A 27,740-nucleotide genomic window follows, 5' to 3' on the forward strand; every position below is an offset into this window, starting at 1 on the left:
TTTGAACCGCAGAATTATTCAAGTTAATGGGGGTGATACATCAAACCTTTTTCGCTGTGACGAGAAGCGACAATTGCTACGCCACAAGGTGCAGAGGCTGGAGTAAGATTTGTGGCGAGTCGCCTCTTAATGAATCATAAATCATCCGATAAATAGATAAGACTCCTTCACATAGTTTATCAAAGTACACACTTCTTTATTAAATTATACACAAGACAATATTAAAAACACTAAATACATAGTAGGCAGTGAATATAATCTAAGTGAAGGATATTACCACAAAGTTATTGCCACTAGGAGCCCCTTGACGCGCGTTTCACATAGCTTCCTCGGAAGGGGTGCTGCCTACTATGTTTTGACACCGTAATCTGGGTTGTTTGTGCTTTTGTACACTTTATGTTACGCTATCACTGGAACTGCATAAAGCAAGCATGCCCACACTAGGTGTAACGTCACAGACATAATATGCTATGCAATCAGGTGCATTACAACATGGATCCGATGTATCACTATGACTGTCTGATCCAGTGTTCAGCATTAAATTATTCTTCTATTGTGATACTACCTGAATCTTGTAATCTCCCCCTATTTTCATGTATTCAGTGTTTTTAATATTGCCTTGTGCATAATTTAAGAAAGAATTGTGCACTTTGATAAATTATGTGAATGAATCTTATCGATTTGTCGGATAATTTATATTGACTCCTGGTCATTAGAAAGGCCAAATAGGTTAACTCTTAATGAATTAGGAGCGTCCGCTCTAAAACACCCACTGATTCTCTCGCTGGTCTTGATGAATCGTCCCCAAACTGTATGCATATATAATTATGTAGGGAAAAGCAAAAGTATGCAAATTTTCTCTACAGAAATAGCCTCCAACTATTGCAAAACTACAACTCATCATGCTGGGAGTTGTAGTTTCCCAACTACTGGAGACCCTTCCACTACATGGTATGCCTGGTGTTAGATTTTCAGATTCTGTTGACTGATATGCATAGTATTAGCTCCTTGATACCTTTTCCTTTCTTTCTAATGGTGCCATGTAACATAGATGACTTTAAGCCCACAACTACAGCTATATCGTTCCCCATTCACATGCATTGAGCGGCTGCAAATTGCCTCTTCAGAGAGGAAGAAGACTTGAACTCTAGTGCCATCTATTGGAAGTAGCAATCCTAAGCATATTTAATTTCCCAGATGAGCACTGCATTACTCTCCTTACACTGACATGCCAGGCCTGGCTTGTCACTCTCCACAAGGAGAAACCTTACCCTTTAGATCTTTGAGCTGCTGCCACACACCGCTGTTAATAGCTAACATCCCCTGGAAACAAAAGTATCAGCGTGCGTGGAAAATTCAACTTGCCAATCCGTGTTTTCCACAGCATTATCTATCAAAGGAAAGCCAGGAGGACCCTATACACACTGAATCTTTGGCAGGATCAGACTACTTCTCTGTATGGACGGAATTAAAATCTCACCTTTTCCGTAAACTTCTTACTTTACATAACATTATTTTGCAAGGTCCTGCCATCTAGTATGTGCGGTATAGTAAAATTACATTCTGATCGATCCGCTTTTGATTATTTAAATATAAAGCATTTTGTATTATAGACGATAGGCAGATACGTCATGCAATGTTACTATTTAGGAACACAAAGAGACGTCCGGTGAATATCGAAAAGAACAAACATGCAGCCAAATATGTGCATAAATGAGTACAATACAGATTCGGATATGGTATTTCCTCAAACAACCCATTTTACAGGCACAAGATTACGTATGTAATGCGATTATGTTATTTTAAGGATTACAAAAGTGAAATAACAAGACAAAAGTTTTCTCGGTTCTGCATTTCACTACGTGAAAGGGTTAAGTCTCGCTTCCTTATGCATTTGTAGAAATTCCATAAGTGTTAAGTATCATTTTCTAGTAATTGTCACTTGGTCATTATCACTTGTGGAAATCACCACGAAACAAAAGAATTTTTCATGTGACTCAGGAGATGGAAATTCTGAGATTTTCTTACAAAATGAACAGTGATAATTTCTTATAGGGATTATATAGATATATTAAAGTTTAGAAAACCGGCGTTCCCAAAATGCCGACATGCTTCCTATGGAGATCACCACAAGTTATCCAATCCTGATTAAACTCGTGTATTCTCAGACACGTAGCTTTGTTTCTGGAGGAGTGAATAGAATTTTTCACCCCCCCTCCAACCCCAATGCAGTTGCTTCCTCAGTTACTGGTAAATTGAATAATAATGCTGGCAAAGCACCACTGAAATGACAGGACATTAAATCATACTCCCATCTGAAGAATGAGTCAGGTCTTACCCAGCCTACTAAAATGTGGCCAACATGTTCTGTGGATCCGTCTGGTTTCCTGACATCACGCAAGCGTCTGAGGAGATCTGTGGGAATTGTAAAAATAACATGATCAAAAAAATTCTCTAACTTTTAGGGTGGATGAACTTAAAGAGAATCTGTCAGCAGATTTTCGCCATTTATTCTGAGAGCATGAAGTAGGGGCTGAGACTCCGATTCCAGCGGTGTGTAACTTGCTGGCCTGCTTGCTGTCATCTTACTACAATCACTGTATTCTCTGCTGCAGATCTAGCAGTGCTCAGAATTTGGAGCCCTGTATAACCCCGCCCATATCAGCTTTCCCGTGTACACTGTATAGTGACAGAAAGCTGCTAATCAGTGGTGGGGGTGTGGTTACACAGACCAGCTGACTAGCAGGCACGCAAAAACTAGTCTTGTAGTGATAATCTCCTCCTAATAAAACACTGATTTTATTGAAACCGCAAACACAGCCCAGTAAGTGACACATCGTTGGAATCAGGGTCTCAGACCCTACTTCATGCTGCTCTGATTGCATAAGAAAAACCTGCTGACAGATTCTCTTTAAAGCAGAGGTTGAGAAGAATGTTTACCTTCATGCAGTGGAATGAGAGAATCCAAGGTTCCAAAAATTTGCATTAATTCTTCTTCTGTCATTATGGATAATTTCAACATTGGGTCATGATATGCCTGAAAGAAAGGGAGACACGTTAAAAATAGCTAAACATTTATTATGCAGGAGCTTATGAACAGCGCCATTTTTGTCCATGGCACATGCCTGGTACTGTTATTGCTATTAATGGAGTTTTCCATGCCAGAGCTACTTTTGTCAGGTAATTGTATCATGCCGAATCTTCTGCTTGTAGTTCAAGCGGGCAACATGTGATTTTCATTCTTGCGGTCACGTGCTGAACTAGGTTCTCTTTTGTTTCTCTCACATGAACGCAAGTATACAAATCATATATGAGCGGTCAGAATCGGCAATCAGAGCAGAATCTGTATATATTACACACAGTTCAGCGGAGCAATAGAAAAAAAAACACAAGTCCTCCAATTACAATGACAAATGAAGTTAAAGGGGTTGTCCACTACTAGGACAACCCCTTCTCATTCCCCATGTTAGGCCCCGATAAAAATAAAAACCCCTACTGTGCAGGTGCTGTTCCAGCAGTGTTGGCACTCACATTCCCAGAGTTTTTGTGCGGTTGCTACAACTGGTGAGCCCTGCGCTCAATCAGCGCTGGCGTTACGGTCTTCTCCTTTGGACGCATAAGTAATCCAGAGGAAATCCGGGCTACAGCTGGCCGCTCACTTACTCGATTATGTATACGTCTGAAGATGGGAACAGTGACGCCAGCAATGATTAGGTGCAGGGCTCACGAGTTATGGCAATAGCACAAGAACCCTGGAAATGAGAGTTCCAACACCGCTGGAACAGCACCGGCACGGGAGGTGTTTTTAAAACTTGATATAAAAATGCTGGTAGATTGTTCCATGTTGATAACGATAATATCCCTGAAGAATTCCTCGGGTGTCTGTACAAATAGCTGTGTAACCGATGAGGTCTTGGATCACGTAAAAGCAAACATCCAATTGATGAAAACAACAATAATGTAAATCCACTAAATAAAATCGCTTATGATGATTTTCACTAGCACTTAATTTATTCTTTTTCTTATTATACTTCTTCATTTAGTGTGCAAGTGGGAACTATAATGATTATGCAAATTGTGTATTGTATTTAAATTAATGGATGTATGTATACACGCTTGATCATGCTCCGGAAGAAGCCGAAATTATGGACGAAACTCTTGGTCGCGCTGATCAATCAGCGTTATATGGAACCTTGATTTATAAGTATTTATTGAAGCTCTTTTTTATATATGTTTGTGAGTATAACTTAATAAATAATTGTTACTCCAATACGCAGTTTGGTGGATTTGCCCTATGATTTTTTTCATTTATGAGACGGGCTGCACGGTGGCTCAGTGGTTAGCACGCTTGCTTAACAGCACTGTGAGTTCAAATCCTACCAAGGACAATATCAGCAAGGAGTTTGTATGTTCTCCCCGAGTTTGTTTGGGTTTCCTATGGGTTCTCCGGTGTCTTCCCACACTCCAAAGATGTACTGATAAGGGGCTTACACTTTTTAATCTTCTTTTGCTCTGCTAAACTGTGATATTGGATTGAGGCAGCAACACAGAATCCATGTGATATTACTGCCGATGTTGCTGCCTGGCCCAGAAAACCCCTTTAGAGATCTCTTCTATTAGATTCATGTATTTGTCAGCGACAGCTTACCTTTTTTGCCAATTTCAAGTCCTCAATTAAGTCTTCCTCCCCTTGGGATAACTCGAAAATAGCCTGTGAAAATGTATATAATTATATATACAGTTGAGGCAATCGCATGGTATACAGTCATACGGGGCATAAATATTTTGTATTGTAAACTCATTCACTTTTTATTTTAGGTTTACGTTTCAAAACTAATGCACCATCTCCTGACTTTTCCTCCTAAATTGCAGTGTAAGAATGATCAAAAGTAAAGCACATCTTTAAAAGTGCAGCACGCAAAGATCAAAGTTGTGAGAAGAGCGAGACCTCTCACCTGCTGCCGGCAAATGCCAAACCCATTTAACATATAAAGTATTTCACACGTGTGGCGAGAAAAGTGCCGCAATCTGAAGGAGGGAAAACCGCCACTTTTCCTTGCTCTGTCATGCTGCTGTGCTCTGCAGGGGATGACCTGAGACTACATAATTACTTAGTCATGTCTATATTATTCCCTGGGAAACTATGTGATCCCTTAACAATGGTCATAGTGCTTTAAACACACATCATGCTGGGATGTAATGATGTCCATAATTATCAGTAAAACCTCTGCTGCATGGTGTGTAACGCAGCTTAGCAGGAGAAAGAAGAGGCCATGGTCTAGGCCAGGGATGTCATACTCAAACACACAGAGGGCCAAAATGAAAAACTTGGACTAAGTCTCAGGCCATCCAGTATACAGTATAATGGGCCCCGCATAGTCCTCCATACAGAATAATGGGCCCACTTAGTCCTTCATACAGTATAATGGCCCCACATAGTCTTCCATACAGAATAATGGCCCCCACATAGTACTCCATACAGAATAATGGGCCTCACATAGTCCTCCATACAGAATAATGGCCCCACATAGTCCTCCATACAGAATAATGGGCCCCACATTCTGCTCCATACAGAATAATGGCCCCACATAGTCCTCCATACAGAATAATGGCCCCACATAGTCCTCCATACAGAATAATGGGCCCCACATTCTGCTCCATACAGAATAATGGCCCCGCATAGTCCTCCATACAGAATAATGGGCCCACTTAGTCCTTCATACAGTATAATGGCCCCACATAGTCCTCCATACAGAATAATGGGCCCCACATAGTGCTCCATACAGAATAATGGGCTCCACATAGTCCTCCATACAGAATAATGGCCCCACATAGTCCTCCATACAGAATAATGGGCCCCACATAGTCCTCCATACAGAATAATGGCCCCCACATAGTACTCCATACAGAATAATGGGCCTCACATAGTCCTCCATACAGAATAATGGCCCCACATAGTCCTCCATACAGAATAATGGGCCCCACATTCTGCTCCATACAGAATAATGGCCCCACATAGTCCTCCATACAGTATAATGGGCCCCACATAGTCCTCTATACAGTATTATGGCCCCACATAGTCCTCTATACAGTATTATGGGCCCCACATAGTCCTCCATACAGAATAATGGCCCCACATAGTCCTCCATACAGAATAATGGCCCCACATAATCCTCTATACAGTATTATGGGCCCCACATAGTCCTCCATACAGAATAATGGCCCCACATAGTCCTCCATACAGTATAATAGCTCCACATAGTCCTCCATACAGAATAATGGCCCCACATAGTCCTCCATACAGAATAATGGCCCCACATAGTCCTCCATACAGAATAATGGCCCCACATAGTCCTCCATACAGAATAATGGCCCCAGATAGTCCTCCATACAGTATAATGGGCCCCACATAGTCCACCATACAGAATAATGGGCCTCACATAGTCCTCCATACAGAATAATGGCCCCACATAGTCCTCTATACAGAATAATGGGCACCACATAGTCCTCTACACAGTACAATGGCCCCACATAGGTCCTGGTGTCACGGGCCAAATAAAGCCACCCTGCGGGCCAGATTTGACACATGGGCCGGAGTTTCACATGTATGGTCTAGGCTGTATGGTAGAAAGCAGTGCAATTAAAGGGATTGTCCAGAACTCTTATTCGGGGATTGTGTCCGCGGCTTAGCCCCAACCACTTGAACGGGGATGAGTTGCAATACCAGACAGAGACCATGAAAAACAGTGGCACCGTTTCTAATCCTAGACAATCCCTTAAAGAATATAAACAGTGTTAGGCCTTGGGAGAAAGGATCCCATAGTTTGTTATGGGATTGTTCAGTTTTTGCATCTTCAAGGAGCCAGATCAGGTAATGCTACCCGTTGTGTTTTATGATCCGGCTCACATGTTTTGAAGTAGAAACTGGTGAAAAAAGCCTGATTATGTTGTTTGACATCAATTGAAGAACAAAATAATCTAATCTGGATGGCACAAATATATGGAAACCATCAGTGGTACAGACCTCCTGACGCTTGATCTCTTTAGACGTCAGCACTTGATTGACGCAAACATCGAAGGTCTCGCTCCAGAGTTTGCTGTCCCGGCGTTTTGTGATGGGTGGAGGAGCATTTCTTGACCAAGGTCTCGGGGTAAACAGATCTGGTCGGCTGTCACCCCGGAAACTGATAGAGCGCTGAAAGTGAAAAGGGATAAAATAATATACATCATTAGATATAGAGCAGCAGATTAGCTAAGGCCAAGTTCACACGTTCAGTATTTGGTCAGTATTTTTCATCAGTATTTGTAAGCCAAAACCAGGAGTGGAACAATCAGAGGAAAAGAATAATAGAAACACGTCACCACATTTTTCCCACTCCTGGTTTTAGCTTACAAATACTGATGTAAAAAACTGACCAAATACTCAACGTGTGAACGTGGCCTAAGACCAGACCGATGCAGTATGACACGGGGTCACATAGGTGGACAAGCAGCATTGACAGAATTGCTGGAAACCTTAGACGAATGCAAGAAACTTCAGAAAATCACTAGAAGATGATAATTTACAGATAAGGAATTCCAAGTAACTACATACATACAGCGCCATCTTTAAGCATGTGACTAGCAAGGCTGCATTATGAAAAAAGAACAAATGGACTAGTAGAACTTTTTAATAGAAGAAAGCGACTATTCACTTAATTTTACTTAAAAGAAAAGTCTCATCAAAATTTTTATTTCAATATCTAATTATGTAATGATATGTAAGTGTATTAAGATACTTACCGATCGTCGTTTTCCCAGTGTCCAGTGCCACCCCGGTTTTCTTCTGACCCTCATGACCTGAAATCAGACTAGCCGGCTCACACGGGTTTATATGTGGACCGCAAGTCGCTTTCTCAATGTAAATTTATGGAGCCTTGTTTTGAGTCTCATGGATTTACACTGGGAAAGCAGCTACCACTCCACAGCGTCAGCCGGCAAAGCTGCAGGGCGGTCACAAAGAACCGGAGCAGCGCTGGACACCAAAGAAAACGGCAATCAATAAATATTTTGATATACTTATTACATAGTTTATTAGAACGGATTTTGAAATAAAAATGTTGATGAGACTTCCGTAAATGGAATATGTCAGAATGTTTTTCCATGTAATCCGAGAGCAGCATGAGGCAGGGCTGATACACTGATTCCTGCTATGTGTTACTTACTGGGCTATGTTTTCCCATTTACATAAAATAAGTGTTTTATCAGCAGGAGATTATAACTACAGGACTAGGTGTCTCGTGCCTCATGGTCCAACGACGCCCCCATCACTGGTACACAGAAAGCAGCCAATCATAGTAACATAGTCTTCCTTCAACCTTAAAAAAAACTAAGTCCATCTAGTTCAACACATAGCCTAACATGTTGATCCAGAGGAAGGCAAAAAAAAACATGTGGCAAACACTAAGCTCCACATTGGGGAAAAAAAATCCTTCCCGACTCAATACGACAATCAGACTAGTTCCCTGGATCAACGCCCTATCAATGAATCTAGTATTTATCACCTGTAATATTATACTTTTCCAGAAAGGCATCCAGGCCCTTCTTAAATGTTAGTAGTGAATCACTCATTACAACATCATGCGGCAGAGAGTTCCATAGTCTCACTGCTCTTACAGTAAAGAATCCCCGTCTGTGATTATGATTAAACCTTCTTTCCTCCAGACGTAGAAGATGCCCCCTTGTCCCTGTCTCAGGCCTCAGAGTAAAAAGATCAGTAGAAAGGTCTTTGTACTGTCCCCTCATATACTTGTACATAGTAATAAGATCACCCCTAAGCCTTCTTTTTCCCACAGTAAATAACCCCAAGTGTAATAACCTGTCTTGGTATTGCAGACCCCCCAGTCCTCTAATAACCTTGGTCGCTCTTCTCTGCACCCGCTCTAGTTCAGCTATGTCTTTCTTATACACCGGAGACCAGAACTGTACAAAGTATTCTAAGTGTGGTCGCACTAATGACTTGTATAGAGGTAAAATTATGTTCTCCTCATGAGCATCTCTGCCTCTTTTAATGCATCCCATTATTTTATTTGCCTTTGCAGCAGCTGCCTGACTCTCGGCAACTAAACGTGAGCTTGTCGTCCACCAATACACCCAGGTCTTTTTCAGTTACAGTTTTGCCCAGTGTTTTACAATTAAGCATATGATTATACATTTTATTTCCTCTGCCCAAGTGCATTACCTTACATGTATCCCCATTAAAGCTCATTTGCCATTTATTAGCCCAAGCTTCTAGTTTACATATATCCTCCTGTAATATAAAATTGTCCTCCTCTGTATTGATTACCCTGCAGAATTTAGTGTCATCTGCAAATACTGAAATACTACTCTGTATGCCCCCTACAAGGTCATTAATAAATATGTTAAAAAGAAGGGGGCCCAATACTGACCCCTGTGGTACCCCCACTGTTAACTGAGACCCAGTCTGAGTGTGCTCCATTAATAACCACTCTTTGTTTCCTATCACTGAGCCAGTTCTTAACAAACATACATATATTTTCCCCTATCCCCATTGTTCTCATTTTATGTATCAACCTTTTGTGTGGAACCGTATCGAAAGCTTTTGAAAAGTCCATATACACAACATCCACTGCATTTCCTTGGTCCAGTCGGGAACTTGCCTCCTCATAAAAACTGATCTGATTAGTCTGACAGGAACGGTCCCTCGTAAACCCATGTTGATATTGGGTCATGAGGTTATTCTTCTTCAGATACTCTATTATAGCATCTCTTAGGAAACCCTCCAGGATTTTACCCACAGTAGAGGTTAAGCTTACTGGCCTATAATTTCCAAGTTCAGTTTTTGTCCCCTTTTTGAATCAGTGGTGTGGACGGGGTTATACAGAGCTCAGCATTCCGAGCACTGCTAGATCTGCAGCAGAGAAAAGTGTGATTGTATCACAACTGCTGCACCCAGTAAGCTAAGTGACACATCACTGGAATCAGGGTCTCTGTCCCTACATCATGCTGCTCTCACATGGCAAAAACCTGTTAACAGATCCCCTTTAAAGATCTAAATCTGAAACTAAGCGATGCATCACTGGAATCAGGGTCTCTGTCCCTACATCATGTTGCTCTCAGATTACATGGCAAAAACCTGTTAACAGATCCACTTTAAAGATCTAAATCTGAAACAAAGTGGCCAGTCTGTGCTCTGTCATCCTATTTTAACTACAAAAACGTATACATATAGCCATATATACTATGCATACACAAGGCAACTTCATGAAATATATGGGGTAAAGGGGGTCACCACTAAGTGATGTCATTGTGTTGCAGAATTATAATTAATACGTATAGCTTGACGGGGCCAGACTGTAAATCATCTCCTCATACAGAATCCTATTGTATTCTGAATGGGATATTTGCATCTTATGAAATGCACATCTGAAACGAGCACAGAATTATTTCTTTGTCACGGCTACTGTGGTCTCTGTCTGGTGACTTTTTGTCATCAGCAACTTTCCAAGCCTTAATTTCACTTTCTGTCTTAAAGTGGCCGCAGTCGACATTTTGGAAGGACGAAATGGCCCATGTAGACCATTTTATAACACATGAATGATCGTGACAGATGACAAGTTAATCAGATGTTTTCGGGGGGCTTTGGTTGAAGGGTCATTTATCTTCATCCCTTCAATAGACGCTCACCACAGATCTCAGCAGTGGTCGGTCATTTCAATTTATGGCTTCCAAAACGACAACTTGGACAGATGAATCATGAATGGCCGTCTGATATTCTTAAAGTATTAACCAACTTTGTTTGTTTTACCATCTGAACGGGTTTAGATATTCAGGCTCTCTTGGATACAGCACTGATCAGCTCTACCCTGTGTACAATGTAGATGTCTCCACCAATAGGCTCTACAAGGTATCCATCTGCAACCGTAAAAACTACTAAGGTGGCCGTCCACATCCAACAGAAGTTGTTTAAAGGATGAACAAGCACTGAAGGAAAAATTCTCTTGTGAACGATGTCTCTGCAGAAGTGATACACATTATAGTCCGTATTCACCAGTACAGTCGTTCAAGCTGACATCTTTAATGACGACTGATCCTTCTGGGAACAATGCGGAATGTTGTTTTTTTGCGGAAGAATCATTCGTGGACTAGTGATGAAACTAGTGATGGACCAGTGACGATAACTGTAAACACGGCTGACTTTCTACCAGACGATGACTGTCATCAGTCATGTTAAATTACACCCGTGCGAAGGTGCAAACAAACTTTTATGTTCCCCATGGAGCTTTTAAAAGGGCAAGGATAATATTTTCTGAACGCCACACTGTCACAAGATGTCTTTTGCTATCCCAGCTATCTTGATTTCTCTACTTGTGTTTAACATGTTCTTTCCCTTAATGTCCTGCAGATTCTAAAAATGTCCCAAATGCTTTTATTATAATTAATGGGAAATCAAAAAAACTCCTTTTATTTTAGGGGAAGACAATCACTTCTCTAAACACAGCCAGAAGCTGAAACCCCCCCAGCAATAAGCTGATGACGAGGGAACTTTTGTGCAGAAGCCATACAATTCACAAGCTGCAGGCGAAAAGTCATTTAAATGGATGGCCCACCATAAAATACATCATTGGGCTGGGCCCGTCATAGAAGGAGCTGAACAGCCACTCAATCTGGCTCATAGAGGGAATCCTTTCCATGCCCTTAGAAATGTCTTTATGATTAATAGTGATGAGCGCAAGTGCTCGTTACTCGAGTTTGCCGAGGGTGCTCGGGTATGCACCGAGTATCGCGGGTGTCGAGTAACTTGTTCGAGTCCCCGCTGCCGTATGTTTCGCAGCTGTTCGATAGTTAGATTTCCAGTGTTTGTCAGGCAATCCCCACATGTTTTGTGACTCAGCCAAAACATGCGGCCGCGGGGTCTTGAACATCTCACTCGAGCACCCGCGGCAAACTGAAGTAACGAGCACTTGGGCTCATCACTAATAATAAACCATCACTAGTCTTTTGGACCTTATACAAGCCACCATCTCAGACTTCGAATATATTAACTTTTTTTTTCCAATTGCCGATACATAAAGTGGAATTAATGGACACCTGGAGCTCAAACTTGGACGGTCGGCAGAATCTCTAGAAGGAGGATTTCATACATTTTTCCACTATATTATTTATGCTTGTCTTTATTATTCTGGCTTTGTCGACATTCGTTGGCCGCAGTCTTGTTTAGGTTATTATAGGTCTCGGTTACTTCTTTCCTCCTACTCTAAAGGTCTCTGTCCTTAAGTAACTGTATCCTATGGATCATTCTGTTTTGATAGTTTCTAATTCTGTGACTTTTTCTTTAAAACGTCGACGAACCTACGGTAAAATAATGAGAACATTTACAGGAGGGAAACAGCTGTTTAAGCCACAAAAGTAAAGCTCGGGCCTCTGAGAAAAGTTTAGCCAAAACATAATTTACTTTCCACATTGGTGCTCACAACTGTAACTAATAAAAAGCCTTTCTTTTAGACCTAAGACATATTTTCTTTGACCTCTTCAGCACCGGCGAGCTTCTGCAAAGTATTACACGTCTGTCCCCCGACGTTATACAAGGAGGCTGTTGGCTGCCAAGGTGGGATCTTTCCAGACCAGTGACTGTACACTATTTTCTGTTCCAGTCACGCTATATGCGGCTTTCTGGATGAGAAGCCAAAGCAACTTCAGTAACTTGCAGCCTGTCTATAAAGGCCGCCATTGTATATATCCCACAACCATATGGGAGACAGAAGGGTCCCTGTGTGTACACAACACGTAGTATGTCACAGCTGTACTATAGTGCAGTGTCTGGAGAACTAGTCCTTCTCCTACAAAAGGCCATTGACTCCACAGCTGCATCCGAGCAGATACTGACAGATCACAAGCTCTCGCCGCTTAGGTTATTTCATGAAATCTCAATATAAGAAGAGATCTTATGAGTTTAAATGCAGAGTAAACTTACGTCTCACTTCTTTAACTCGTTAGAACTTGAGGCAAAGTTTTAATCCCAAAATAAGAGGGATACAATTTTTTATGTTTACAGCTTTTAATATGCAGCTTATGCTCATTTCTTCTTTTAAGTTTCCAAATAATACAAAATATTCTACCATTTAAAGGGCGTTGTTCTAGCATCGCACTTATGTCATATATATATTCCAGTGAACATTACAGAAAACTCCACTATGGATACTTTTCAATTTATTCAGTGTTTGCTACATATACAATTACAATATATCTCGGAAAAAAAAAGCAGGCCAATTCTAAATTTCGATAATCTAAAATCATTAAGAACACCATGCTGGACAAATAGACAGACCGCCTATGGCAAAGATGTTTCTGCATCCCATATACAGATGTTACAGTGTAAGTGCCGTTGCCCCTACGTTGTGCTGATTGGGGAGGTCATTGAGGTTGATGTCCGCATTGATGCCTATTGTCATGGTTTCATATCTGACTGTGGCCTAGGGACGCTTTGAGTGACAGTCCAGTCATCCAATTTGATCCTGAGGCATGCTGGGCCGTGAGCATTTTTATTTAGAGCTCAATCTGGTCTAGCCTGTGGGGATTTCCCCAGGTGCCTCCAGTCTTTAATTATTTGCAAGCTATTTAGCTGGCTTGCTGTTTGCAGTCAGTGTCGGTTTTAGCTTTGCTTACTTAGATGTGTGTGCTCGCTCTGTGCCTGACTTTTTGATCTTGTTGCGGACCTCGGATTTGTTGTGACTATTCGTGTGGATTATCCCTTCTGCTTTTGACGCTCTCTGACTTCAGGTATCTAACTTTGCCTCTGACTATCCATTTGTTATATTCCCTTGTCTTGATGTACCCTCCTGGAATTTGACCCCCGACTGTTACCTGACCACGCCATTGTCTTGCCCATCTGTACTATGAGCCCTCCTGGTATTTGACCTTGGACCACCTGACTACTCACTGCTTGCCCATGAGTAGTGACTTAGTGTCACACCTATCCTAATAACCATTATCTCTTTAATGATCATTTTGATAAATTTAATGCTGATCTACCAGACCCCCCTTCCTTCCCTAAAATGGTTGTCCATTAGCATTATGATAAGAAGAGCATGCTAAACACTTATGTTTTCAGGTGCCCATACACATTAGCAAAATGTCAGCTGAACCCATCGATTTTGGCAGGATCTGATGACCATCTAATGTGTATAGGGGTCACTAGACATCTGTTGGTGGGGAAAGAAGGATCGGGCATGCTGGAATTCAACATGCCCGATCCTTGGTCCCAGCGGGAGATAAACTGCTGACAGAGGTGTTTCCCTCTTAGCTGTGCATGTTTGAGTCTACAAGTGCTCAACCTAAAGCTATCAGAAAGGGAACTTGTCAGCATGTTTTTATGTACGGTAGTAGTCGCATGGCTGGACAGATGCTTGTCCTCCAATACAAAAAGGATTGCTTTTTTTGCAGAAATCCGAAATGGAGACATTCTTCCAAGTGTTTTGTGACTCCCCAAGTGCATTTCCACCCTTATTTGCATGTGGTTTCTGCCATGATTTCTGATGACTGGCACATTGGATCTCTATAAAAAGGTATTATTTTTATGATGAGACAACCATAGCATGAAAAAATGCGCTGACAGGTTCGTTATAACTGTATTGGTACGCTAGGATGCTGGAGGAACACTAGGGTTACATACATAGACTACAGGTAAAGACGTCATATAGCACAGAAGATGCACACAGCAAAACTCACTTACCTGCAGTGACTGGCTGAATCGCTTCAGAGGAGTTGCACGCACCGGGGGAATGAGATTCGCAAGTGATGTGACCCTTGAAAGTGGTTTGACCCGTTTGGTACTTGGCTCCTATGAAGAAAGCAAAGAAAGCAACACATTACTGACCCCATTAAATGTGAACAAAATTTCTGGACTCAACACAGACAATATAAATAATATAAGTGATATTAGTAAAAGCAAAATGACACAATTGCCAAGCGGCCAATCTGTACGTTCATCATTAACAAGGATGTGTATATACAGTGTCAGACTGAAGAACATTGGGCCCACCAGCTGCAAGGTTTACACTATGAACTCTCCTGAAGGAGAAGCCAGGGCCCACCGGAGGATTCTCCGGCTCTCTGGTGGGCCAGTCCAACCCTGTGTATATGCATTGTTTCACTGACCAAGGAAGGGAGACTAAGTGACAATGGTGATGCAAGACCAGAGGGAAGAAAAGAAAAAAGGTGGTGGTTGGGTAGGGGGGGGGGTAAGGTAATTGCAAGAAATCATTTATTATTTTAGTGTATTCAGCACCATCCCATGGGAAATGGAAACCAAAACCTGATGCTCACAAGCAAATAGCAGTATCAGCACACTGTGAGATAAAACTTCATCGAGGGCCAAGAAAACTAGAAGTTCACATCTCTGGTGTACAGATCCATAATAGGTCACCCTTTACCCATAAAGCTGACCATACACATTAGATGGCTGTCGATCGAACGATGCTTCAGCCGATCATTCGGCTGACAGCCATTTCCTGTGTCCCATACACAGGAGACCTCGCTCGGTCGAGCGATCCTGTGTTCTCTAGAAGAAAGCTGCCGAATGATACGTTGGCTGGCGCCTTATCTCCAGGAAATCGGACATACACGATTGACATTTCTCCCAGCCATCAGTTGGCTGGTGCCCCCATGCATCTTAGACCGTCAACCGACCCTGGCGACATTAGCCTAATGTGTATGAGGGTCCTAAGTCTATACTCCCCTTGATTTGACAGGTTTATAAAGGACCTGTCGTTAATGTTCCTTTGGACATATGATGTGTATGGTTTCCTCCCGACTCTTCTCCGACCAATTATGTTGGGGGAGAGAAGGATTGAGAATTAGGAATTTCAGCGCTTGATCCTTTTGTTTTCAGGGGAGATAAGCCAAGTGTCTGGCAGCGGCTTTCTCCTCTCTCCAAGATGAACATATGAATGCTTGGTGGAGCCAAGCACTCAAGTATATGGGAGAGTTGGAAAATAAAGATGTCTGACAAACAATCGGCTGACAGCTAAATCGTGTATTTGCTGCCCATATCGTGTATGGCCAGCAAATACACTCTCCAAAAATGGAGAGTGACTAAGTACAACAATGAAAAAAATTATACAGAACCAATATAGAAAGATGCAACAAGCAAAATCTGCAATAAATTCAGAGTGGACTCTGGTATCTTGTCTGGGATGACCATCATATCCACGTTCTATTGCTGTAAGACAACAATGAACTGGGAATGTGCAATGAAGGAAATGCACGAGAAGAAAACACAAGTTCCTTGTACATTCAAAACACAAACAAAATGTTTGATTTTCGGTCAATTGTACAGGAAGTTCCTGTATCTCATCCCGACTCCATGCAGCAGTCTTTTGCCTGGGTCCTCAAAAGAATGTAGTCCCACATCTCAGACCCTATTGTGTCCGTCTGAGGCAGACGGCATGTTATCTTCAAAGGACCACAAAGTTTGTTCTGATATTTCCTCTTTTGAAAGACTTGGGTTGCCCTAGTCAATGCCCTAACAATAGGACATTAGTCACGTCAAAGCCCTCTCCGTCAATTGTCCAGTGATATGTGTACCCCAGACTGTTCATGTACTTTATAAAGATAGATCGCTGGTCATTGTCTCTTAGCTTTGTAAGGTCTACGGGGACCTGAAAAGACGGGAATAAATCAGGAGGAGACAATCCTAATTATGTAGACTGACTCCTATCTTCCTTCCCTGTATTCAGAACATAATGAAGAGATTTATCGAATTGTCAGATTGATACTACACCCATAGTACAGAAAAACACTTAAGGTCACAAAATAAAGGGAATTGGAGGCAATTGGGTGCACATGATACAGATCTATGTTGGGGAGCATTTAGATGGGCCGATTATCCTAGGACTGATCGTTTCCCGATAATCAGCCGGTCTAAACAGGCTGCCGACGAACAACTGAAATGCTTGTTTGACGGATGAAATGATTTTCATGTAACCAGTACATGTGTTGCCAAGAACAATGATATTCTATGCACAGAATGATCATTTGATGATCGTTCTATGCTTATGTAAGTGCGGTCGGCCTGTCTAAACAGGCAATTAAGCGAAATGCCGATCAGCTTCTACGTAGCCGATCGGTGGTTGTTCAAAGCCGCGGGTAGGCCAGTGTAAATGCAGACTTGTCGAAATCACTTTCAACTTCCAATCAGCAGGTAATGTAGCGCCAACCTATAAATCATATCGGCTCCTCTATGACTGGATTTCCATTTATCAGTTGTATCTGGCAAGTTGTTTTATGCTTGAGATGGACAAAACTGATGGTAAAGTTGTGCACTTTGCACATTGGTCCATTATTTGTAGCCGGGTTAAAATAATGCTGCATCCAGCTCTAGAACCAGTTTGGCACAAGTGAGGACCGGGAATGATCCTGGCATCAGTGGTAGAAACGCCGGAAGAAAGAAACAACAACAGATAACAGTATATATGAAAAGAAGACAAAAAAAAAAACCCAAGAGAGTTCTTAGAGAAGCTGCACAGGCTATGTTTTGTACGGCATGCACTAACTTTTTGCCTCTAGTTGGCATATGGGGATTGGGATTCACACAACACATAAGGTGTCCATAGATTTCTATTGCCCTATACTATACCTCCGCTTTTGTAGAAAGGAATGTTACCTTTCTTAAATAACTACGGTAAACTCTATCCTTGTTACAGAGATATTCTCCCCCAGAGACAATGTAGACTCTCACGGATGCACCACGTAGAGGGCCTACACTTGAATTATTCAACAAATATTTATTAATTTATATAATTATGTACAGGTAATTTATAATTTAAAAAAACAGTTATCATATAATTGGATATAAAATTGTGAGAGTCATCTATAGATATTTTTTTGGGGGGGGGGATTCTCTGATCTCTTTTGCCTGTCACCTACACGGCGGCCTATAGTTGTTCCCCTGCTCGCTATATTTTGATGGTGGATTCTTCTGGACGCTGGTTTTGTTTGATAGACTGTTTATAAACAGGATGTCAAACCGAAGAACTTGTCAGAGTTACAAAGAAGCAAATTAGCTCAGCAAACAAGCCAGATTAGGTACAAAGCAGCTGTTAATGTATTGCAGACACCTGAACCGGTATCACCAAGGAAAGCTGGGGTAGTCTCTAAACAAGTCAGGATTTGTATTCTGTGTGCTCCATGTGCATTGTGTGGCCATGTGTATGCAAACAGCAAGACAAAAGACCATCATGCTGTGCAAACGTGACGGTGGTAATCACATCTGGAGAAGATTTAGCTTCTAAGGTACATGAAGATTTGGCAGGTGATAAAATGTATACGGTATATATAAGGGTGCCTCCTAATCATGCCATGTAAACAGGCTGCCAATCATCTGTCGAACAAGCCAAGTTCTCTTGAGTCGAATAAAATAATTTTTAAGCTTGCTTAAAAATTACATTTCTCGGCAGCACATCAAGGGGTGTAAACAGCACATGTGCTGTCGAGAACAATGACAGTCTACACTGCAGTCAGCCTGTCTAAACATTCTGATTCTGAACATACAGGTCTCTCGTTGATCTGAAACTACATGTCCCAGCATGCTCTCACAGTCATCAGATATTAGGGCATGGTCAGAATTGTAGTTGGCGACAGCCACAAGTTGAAGATGATTTCTGTAACGACTGGTATGTGAAACCTACAGATCTCCAGCCGTTCTATAAATCCCAATTTCAGCATGCTGGGATTGTAGTTTCACGAGAGTAATAAAGTCGCTTGAGTCACTTGTGTCCCTTTTTTACCTTGCTCTGAATGAAAAGATTTAGGATTTGCTTCCAGCTGAGAAGAAGATCTGTGAATGGAGGCAATGATCAGAGTAAAGACATCTGGTGCTGCTGTAACCTGGGACGTTCAGCAGATGTCACGTTGGGATAACGACCGCCTTATTTGCCCTTTCTCAGGTTTATCCTTTCTTCTCATTTCTTAGATTTTTACTTTGTGCATTAATAGTCTCTGCCTTCTAGCTCGATTAGTAAATATAGATAATGATTGCCTGAACCCAGAAATGGAAACATGAACAAGGATGCTTCACAAACAGTAGAGATTGGTGAACGTTTGGGTTATCAAGAATAAAGAAAGTCAAACTTCCATGTGTGATATGTTATCTCTCCTCACTGGAAATGTTTAGTTTTGTTAAAAAATTTTTTTATTGGTGGTAAAACTATAGAGGCTCCATACACATTAAATAAAAGTTGTCTGCAGGGCTGTGGAGTCAGTAAGCCAAACCTCCGACTCCTCAATTTCCATGACTACGACTCCAATACCGACTCCGACTCCCTCATACATGGCTCATGTTTAAGTGATAAATTTACTGTAGCACAGATTCATCTCATCTAAAAGTCTAGACCCTTAGATCAGGAATAGGACAGACATTTATAGGACATTTCATAACTTTCCCAAATTCTTATGAAAAAATATTCCCCACAAACTGCATTGAACTATTGTACCCAATTTATTATATATTTTAGGAGGCGGAGTTGCTCCATTTTATACCGACTCCACCAAAATGGACTCAGACTCCACAGCCCTGGTTGTCTGAGCCCACTGATTCCTGTTGGATCGGCCGATCATCTAATGCGTGTGGGTGGGTCCCGACTTTTCCCCGACAGAGGATGACAAAGGAGTTCAATTTCAGCAGCCCTTCCTTTTGTTTAGAAGGGAAATAAGCTGCTGCAGCGTCTCTTGCATGGAAAACACAGGAGCACTCAGCCAAACGTTCCTATGTACGGTGGAAGACAACAAGGATGAGATTGGCCCCATGGGTTTTTAATAAGGAGGAGAGTAAGGGTCTCTTTACATAGACCAACTGAGGGCACAATACAATTGCCGATCGGTAAAATTTTACCAATCGGCGGTCGTTTGAAAGCCTGTTTACACAGACAGACCAAAGCAAACGATGCGCATAGACTGCCATAGTTCTCGGCGGTGCGAGTCCAGTTTACACAGGACAATGTACCGCCGAGACAGATGATTTCTTCTTATGCTCCATATAAGATGATTTCACCTAATGAACGAGCATTTTGCCTGTTAATTGGGTGATCTGCAGCCTGTTTGCACGGCAATATAATCATGAAACCAGAGTTTTTAACAATGCGCGTTCACAATTCTCTTGCAGTATAAATGCACCTTAATTCATTGCCAGATACCTCTTATATGCTCTGAAAATAAAGCGTCAGGCGCTTAAATATAAACACCATTTGTCGAAGAAGAGTCAGGACGCCCCTATACAAATTTAATGATCAATAAATCTTGCCAAAATCAGTCAACTTTGCTCTGCAGACATATGGCCACCTGAAACACCAAACACATTAAAGAACTGTGTTAGTTGACTGGTGGCAGACCATGAACGTATGGAAAAAAATCAGCCATGTTTAATGTGTTCAGTTGCATGCAAGTATCAAGGTACACTGGCAGATATAATTTCACCAGGAGTTGCAGACAACTGGCTTTATTCATCCCGTAGACCTGGGAGGGGATTGGGAACCTCAGATTTGCGGGCCATTTACGGCCCGCGATGACCTTTTCTCTGACCCCCGGGGCAGATACTTGGGGATCACAGTGCTTGGGCCGGCATCTGTGTTTTGATGGCCACCGGCCTTTTAATTTCTTCTTGCTTTATGTGCACACAGTGCTCACTGCTGTACGCTGAGGCGCGTGCAATGAAACGTCCTGACACCAGTGCCAGCGTCAAGACTTACTTTGTGGGCAGAGTAAGAGCACAATTTATACGGCCCCCGAAGGATGGTATAAATATCCAAATGGCCCTTGGCAGAAAAAAAGTTCCCCACCCCTGCGCTAAACAGTTGCAGAATATATTTCTTAAGTAGCTGTGATCTGTTTGTAGGATTATACAGCCAAAAGCTGAATGCAACAAGAGTTTAAGGGGGTGTCTGAGATTAGGAATAAAGGGATTGTTCCTTCCTCATGAAACTGCACCACTCTCGTTTAATGGCTGAGCCTGGTATTGCAGCTTACTTTTCAAATTAATAAAGCTGAAGTGCACTACCAAACTCAGCCTCTTAGCAGGGGTGGCGTTCTATCAGGAAAGAAAGAAAAAAGCTCAAAGTTTTTCATATTCTGTATTATTCTAGAGAACAGTATTCCTTTTTTTTTGCAATTTATTGCAAAATTATCGAAGGTCAGATTCCTCCACTCTTTCACTACTTGGTTGTAATATTGAATATTGTGGCAAGGATATTAGTGCCTGATCCATAGGTCATAATGATTTTGAAGAAAGTGTCTATTCCGGATTGTCAGGTCATGTTAAATTGTTTTTCTCATAGTATTGATTAGCGCTCTACTGAATTTCATTGCACGGACCACCCACAATCGGCTGGAGAGCACACTCCACTGAAAGTCAAGTTTGATTTGGCTTCCTAAAAGAAAGACAAACTCCACTCAGAGCCGCTCGTATTGTGCTGCGAATACAAGAGCCAGTGACCTGGATAACATTAACCACGGATTCACTGTCTCGGACCAGGTGGCATACAATAGTGCGGTTCTTTGCTTTGTACTTTATGCTCCACCAGCTGTCAAGATGGCAAAATAGTTCTTGCTTCATCTGCGGAGGTCAAAAGCTCAGGCATATCCAGGGAAAAAGGGCTCAGTAAAAAATATGAAGGTCATCTCTGACTTCACAAGCGAGCGATGGTGCAGAGTTTTATCGAGCGCAGTCACTACGCAAAATGAATGTCGGTATGTGAACCATTAAACAAAAAATGAGAACAGGCCTGGTCATGGAAGATTATTAAGGTGGGAATCAAAAACTAAAGTCGCACAAGAAGAAAATTAACAAAAAGTGATAGTATGAAAAGTATAGAAATGCTCAAAACATACCGATATGCCATGGCATAACTTGAAGCTCATGGACCCCAATGCAAAAGCTCCAATGGGGCCCCCAATTTTTGCAAGTGTTTAATAACATTGTTTTTTTCATATAGGTCAAATTGACTTTTTGGGCCCCTTAAGCACCAGGGCCCGGGTGCGATTGCAACCCCTGCACCTATTGTAGTTAAGCCCCTGCCGATATATCTGTTTTAAAAAATACTAAAGGAAATAGTTTGTGCATTATACAGTCCCTCTATTATTCCTCTTGAAGAGCCATCTAAGCACTGGGGTACTGTCACCTCCTCTGACATCTATGTTTCAGTGAATGCATGCGTTCCCCAATAATTAGCTATTCTAGAGCATGGTTTGTTCTGGGGCTTGTCGTTCCTCCTGGAAACGGCTAAATAAATCAAAAACTGGATGTTGCCTTTGCCCTTATCAAATGAGTTTGTCCCGACACAGTTTTATCAGTGTTGACAGTGTCAGATCATATAAGGATACAACTCATCGAGAAGTCGAATATTAGCACCCATTCGTTAATTTGTTCATAGATTTCCAAGAGAAATAACAGAAGAACAACTCTATGACAAGTGCTAAAAAAAAAGGACCGGTCAGCTTTCCTGATATGTCTATTTTAGTAAATACATGTAGTCATCATTGAATCACAATTCTGGAGCATCTGGTCTTAAAACTCCTCATTGTATGGTTCCTCAAGTTATCCCTCCTAGAAATTTATGAACAAATTGATAACTAGATCTTACAAGTGGGGACGTGTTTTTTCAGTCTGACATTATCCAATCAGTGCCACAAGTGTCCAGGCACACCCCTCTTAGAGAAGAGCCAGACGTCCCGCATAATTCGGGCCAGGATAATAATGTTCGGACTGGCCATCGGCTCTCCCCACCCGAGTGTGACAGCTGCATAGAAATACATGCTGTCACACTTGGGTGGGGAAAGCCAATGGCCAGTCTGAGCACTGTGCTACCATCCTCGTCCAAGTTATACGGGCCGTCTGACTCTTACAAAAAGAATGGTAACGCCCTGTAGTCAATTTATTTATAAGGAATAACAGAGAAATGGAAGAACACGCAGTAATAAGAAAAGATGATCCACAATTATTATGTCAAGGGGAATGCAAGTAATTACTAAAACAGACATGTCAGGAGAGGTGACAGACTCTTAAAAATGTTTTAGGATCACATAGACCTAACGCAGTTATTATATTGCATATATCATGTTGCAGGACTACAGTGTTCCTTTATGGAAGTTTGTGCAAGTTGTGTCTGACTTCAAATAAACTTCTTGCTACCAATGGATCACAGTCTTCTGACTACAGAGAGGCCCTGAACATTTTGCTGATGACTTAAATACATCTGAAAGCTACCGCCGAGTCCCAGAAGTAAGAGTGCGGGCTTTGAAGTGGGTTTAGACGGTTTCTGAGTTAGTGTCTGTACGGAGAAGAAAGTCTTTATGCTTCTCGCCTGGGGCCAAAGTCAAGAGTTTTGGGGGGCAGTGATTAACTATGTAGATATTTATATATGAAGATGATGGTAAAACATATGGTACCCATGATGCATCCTCAGGAGAACTGACTGCAAACTTTGGATTTGGATTTTATGAACATCTGTAGAAATAGAATGAACATCTACTCTAAAACATGAGAGTCCATGTATAAATATGACCTTACAAACTGTGCTAAAAAAATAGTTAAATATCTTGTAAAAATCTCTAAGCTCTCCTGAGTCTGCTGCTCTTTTCCGTTTTGTGCTACATCGCTCCATTGCAGAGATATTCACATTTGTTTCCTCTGGAGTGCAGGCTGTGGAATTTCTCCTTGCACTAAGTGTTTCTTGAGAGTCTTCTTTAGGGTGTGTACTTTTATCCCTCTTTCCCAGACGCTACCAATCGCAGCGCGGCAGCATCTTTGACTGCTAAATCAACTCGTGAGCTGTGATTGGCAAAATCTTGGAGGGAGAGATGGAAGCATTCATCCCCAGAGAAAGAAATGTCCAGTTTAACTGCCAGGAGAGATTTCACATACTGCGCTCAAAAAGCAACAAATGTGAATATCTCTGCAATGGAGCGACGTAGCATAAAAAGGAAAAGAGGGGCAGAATCATGGGAGGTCAGGAATTTTTACCTTGTCTGGTATTGAAGCTCAGCCCCAGAACCAGCACCACTTTATCCACTGGTTATAAGTGGTACTGCAGCTTCACTTGAATAGAGCTAAGCTGCAATACTAGACACATTTTGTGCACAAGAGTGGTGCCTTTTCAGGTAGAAAGCAGCCATGTTTTACTAACGTCATACAACCCCTTTGTATGCTCATATTCACTGCTACACAGCTCACACCCTACAGCTGGCACCTAAAGAATTCCCATGAAGTAAAATGTTACCTGAACCTTTACATTCATGCAAATTGTATGCATATAGAGTTTTTCTCAAGAACATTTGACTGCAATCTGAACTTCCTGCTGCCATACATTACCCGTAATTTATGACAAAACTATTACCCCCAAATCACATGGGGGTCAAAGAAATCAAACAGAGCATTATTATTCACAGATGTTACATCTTGCCAACCTATTAATCTGAACATAACCTACAAGATATCAAGAGCATTCAGCAATCGGAAAGGTAAGTCAACATTTTCTCTGGCTTCCTGCCAAAGGACCTTACTTTATTAGTCTGCTACTGGCAAAACTGGCCCCGAATCCGCAGAATCCTAAGAGTGGAGTTTCATAACTTGACAGAAATCCAAAACCACAGCGAACAGCAAGAACATGAGATAGCATCAATCAAAGCAGGGAGTTATGAAACCCGCTCTTGTTACGTATGCATCTATATATCACGCTGTAGTTGTGTAGCCACCTACATTATGTAGATGCACCTAAACTTATAGATACTATATCCCCGGTTATCCTTGAGATCAGAGGGACAAAAAAACGTTTTAAATCGACGGTTGTAGTTTGATAATATACTTAAGTTTTCCAAGTAAACATTTATGGAAACAAGAATTATATGACCGGGACGAGGCTGACATGGAAAGTCCTTCCTACATTTTCACCTGGTACATGGTGATCATGAAGCCGGTGCAATATGATGAAACATATTCACCAAGAAATTATGAAAGATGCTAAAAAGAAATAAACCAGAAAATGAAACAAATCTGAAAATATTACAGCAGATCCACTCTTAATCTCCCCATTTTCTTCAATCCTGTATCTAGAGATGAGGAAACCCGAGCTGTAAAATTCAGGGTTCATACCAGACAGTTAGTGTCCGGTGCTGAACTCCGAACACGGACTTCTCTTGGAAGTCCATTTTAGAGTTCGAGAGAGATTTTCTGCACCAAAGTATGGGTCCCATTCATTTCTATGGAGTTCGGATTTTGGTTCAAGTTCGGGTACAGTTCTAGCACCCAAACCGAACTTTGGACTAAAGTTAGGACGAATCCAAACTTCCAAGGGTCTGCTCATCCCTACGTATATATAAATTGAAATCTGAGAAATATAAAAAGAAATGTTCTCCGTGTCTAAACAAATAGGTCATGTCCCTCGTCCTCCTCTACCTTTCTGTCCTGCGTTTGACTGTAAGACAACTGGCTGCAGCAGGAGCCTCCCCCCTCTGCAGTAGGATGGGATATTGGTAAGCTGGACATTATTAGAAAATAGGACTGATCAGCAGGAGACTAACCCCTTTGCAGTAGGATGGAATATTGGTAAGTCGGACATCAGCAGAAAATTGGACTGATCAGCAGGACAGTAACCTCTTTATTTGCTGCAGAATTTCGGCAAGACTTACTGACTGTTTTGGGATCACACAGAAAATTCTACAGACGAAAGCTGATCAGATGCATTAGATAGTTATTGGACGAATGATCTGACAGCTATCTTTCCCAACTCCTCCATGAGCTCTATGAATAGAGACCCTCTGCCAGAATCATGTATCAGCAGCTTACACCTTCCCACCAAATAAAAGGATCAGGTGATTGAATTCCAACCTTCCAATCTTTAGGTCTCCTTACACAATCTCTTGGGAGACCCCATACACATTAGATGGTCAGCCGATCTCGCTGAAATTGGCAGGTTAGACCAACTTTTATCCAATATGTATGGGGGCTTTAGCAATCAGTGAGGACAATTGTATTTTTGGTTTAATTTCTAGGCTAAGTTCTTATCAGGGGTCATATGTAGCAAATATACAGCCCATGTAGGAGATATATGGTGTGGAATGAAGAAGTCGTCTCTGCTCAGGTTGGACCCAAGCCCATTTCTTATGGCTGATGTGAACATGCTCAGAAAAGGGAGGAAATTGTGGATATCATTCATACAGATAGTGAGAAAGTGGAAGAACAAAAAAAATATTGTGCCTCTGCTATGTTTTCTATTGGACTATGATTCCAGTATCTTCAGAAACGTGAGATGTAGTCTTTACATTCATCACTTAGGTGACTCCAAATATGTTCACTATGTACACACGCCTTCTAGAATACATGAACAATTAAAATTCCTCTATATCTTCCTTGTCTGACAGTCACACTGAAGAGAGAGGTAATCACCCTAGGGCATGAGGAGGCTAGGGCGTGTAGGTATATTATCTTCTAGATCTGGAGGCACAGCATGGGAACGATGCCCTCAGTTTCAGCTCCACAATTTACACCCTCATTTTCACGTAATTCTATAGAGATTTATGCTGTTGAAAAGAGAGACTGGTATGGTAAGATCTGCACAATTCTTACATGCTACTATAAACTACCTACATCTTTCCCATTACGTAAGATCAACACATCCTAGAAATGTTATATTCATATAAAACCGGTCCGCATGGTTTTTTTGTGCGACTATGCTTAGAATCGACACCTTTGAAATGTGGTGCTAGAGAAGGATGTTATCAATGGATGGCAAAAAGAACAAACAAATCAATTTTGGAACAAATCAAGCCAGACAAGTCACTCGAAGCAAGGATCACAGCTAGGACTTGCCTACTTTGGAAACATCATACGAAGAGAGAACATGAGAAGGACATCATGGTAGGAAGAATAGAAGGAACAAAGTGAAGAGGAAGACCAACAACCCGATGGTTTGATACTATCAAGATAACGGCGGAGAAGAACCTGGTGGACCTATCTAGGCTGCACAAGATCGATCTTCTACACATCGTTCGTCCACCTAGTCGCCATGGCTCGAGATTGAGTCTAACGGCGTAAAAAAATATGTTTATTCATCATCCACTATGGAATTAGGACTAGATATAACAACAAACACACTCACACAAATCTACATTGTGCCGTTACATTGACGATGTTATCTCTCAATGTAACTTATAACTGGCACAGTGGCCCATACCAGTTACAGACTATTTCAGTATATATGATCAAAGCCTACTAAAGTTTGCAAATTGAAGCCATGTTCCCAACATGTCTATTTGACATATATATTAGAGATGCCCTTGGGGACGCCATACAGTGGCCTCATCCAACATCCATTGCCTCCCAATGTTAACAGAAAAAAAAGTGTACAGCATGGTATACATTGTTTTACTACATACCCTTGTATGGAACAGCATAGCCTTATTACACTATTCTAGAGTGACGAATACCAACCCGACATAGAACAAAAGGACACTCTTTTGGCTTCCATTGCGTTAACAGAAACCTATGAATATGCTCAGAGTTTTTCCTATCTTCCACAAAGATTACAATCATAATCTGAACAGAACCTAATGGTACAAAGACACCTTTGGGTTGCCCTGTGATATTGCATGCGTAAGACCATTGAAAAAAGTATGATACAAGATTATGCAACAATGTATCACAATGTGGCAACTTTGTTGCAATGACTTTCTAATCTATGTGGCCCAGTGTCCTG

General features: G+C 41.6%; 1 protein-coding gene across 3 annotated transcripts in view; it reads right to left on the minus strand.

Annotated features, from left to right (window-relative positions):
- Positions 1 to 27,740, minus strand: part of ARHGEF3 (Rho guanine nucleotide exchange factor 3) — a 362,873-nt gene that overhangs the window by 13,095 nt on the left and 322,038 nt on the right. For all 3 annotated transcript variants that reach the window (XM_073644608.1, XM_073644609.1, XM_073644610.1), the window contains 5 exons: positions 14,732 to 14,839; positions 7,025 to 7,195; positions 4,649 to 4,711; positions 2,941 to 3,037; positions 2,339 to 2,415 (listed from right to left, as the gene is read on the minus strand). In XM_073644608.1, coding sequence (XP_073500709.1) covers positions 2,339 to 2,415; positions 2,941 to 3,037; positions 4,649 to 4,711; positions 7,025 to 7,195; positions 14,732 to 14,839 — 516 coding nt within the window. The remainder of the gene's footprint in view (positions 1 to 2,338; positions 2,416 to 2,940; positions 3,038 to 4,648; positions 4,712 to 7,024; positions 7,196 to 14,731; positions 14,840 to 27,740) is intronic.

The sequence above is a fragment of the Phyllobates terribilis genome, unplaced genomic scaffold (assembly GCF_046119375.1).
Source record: "Phyllobates terribilis strain yellow unplaced genomic scaffold, ASM4611937v1 Scaffold_8__6_contigs__length_399053987, whole genome shotgun sequence".
Taxonomy (NCBI): Eukaryota; Metazoa; Chordata; class Amphibia; order Anura; family Dendrobatidae; genus Phyllobates; species Phyllobates terribilis.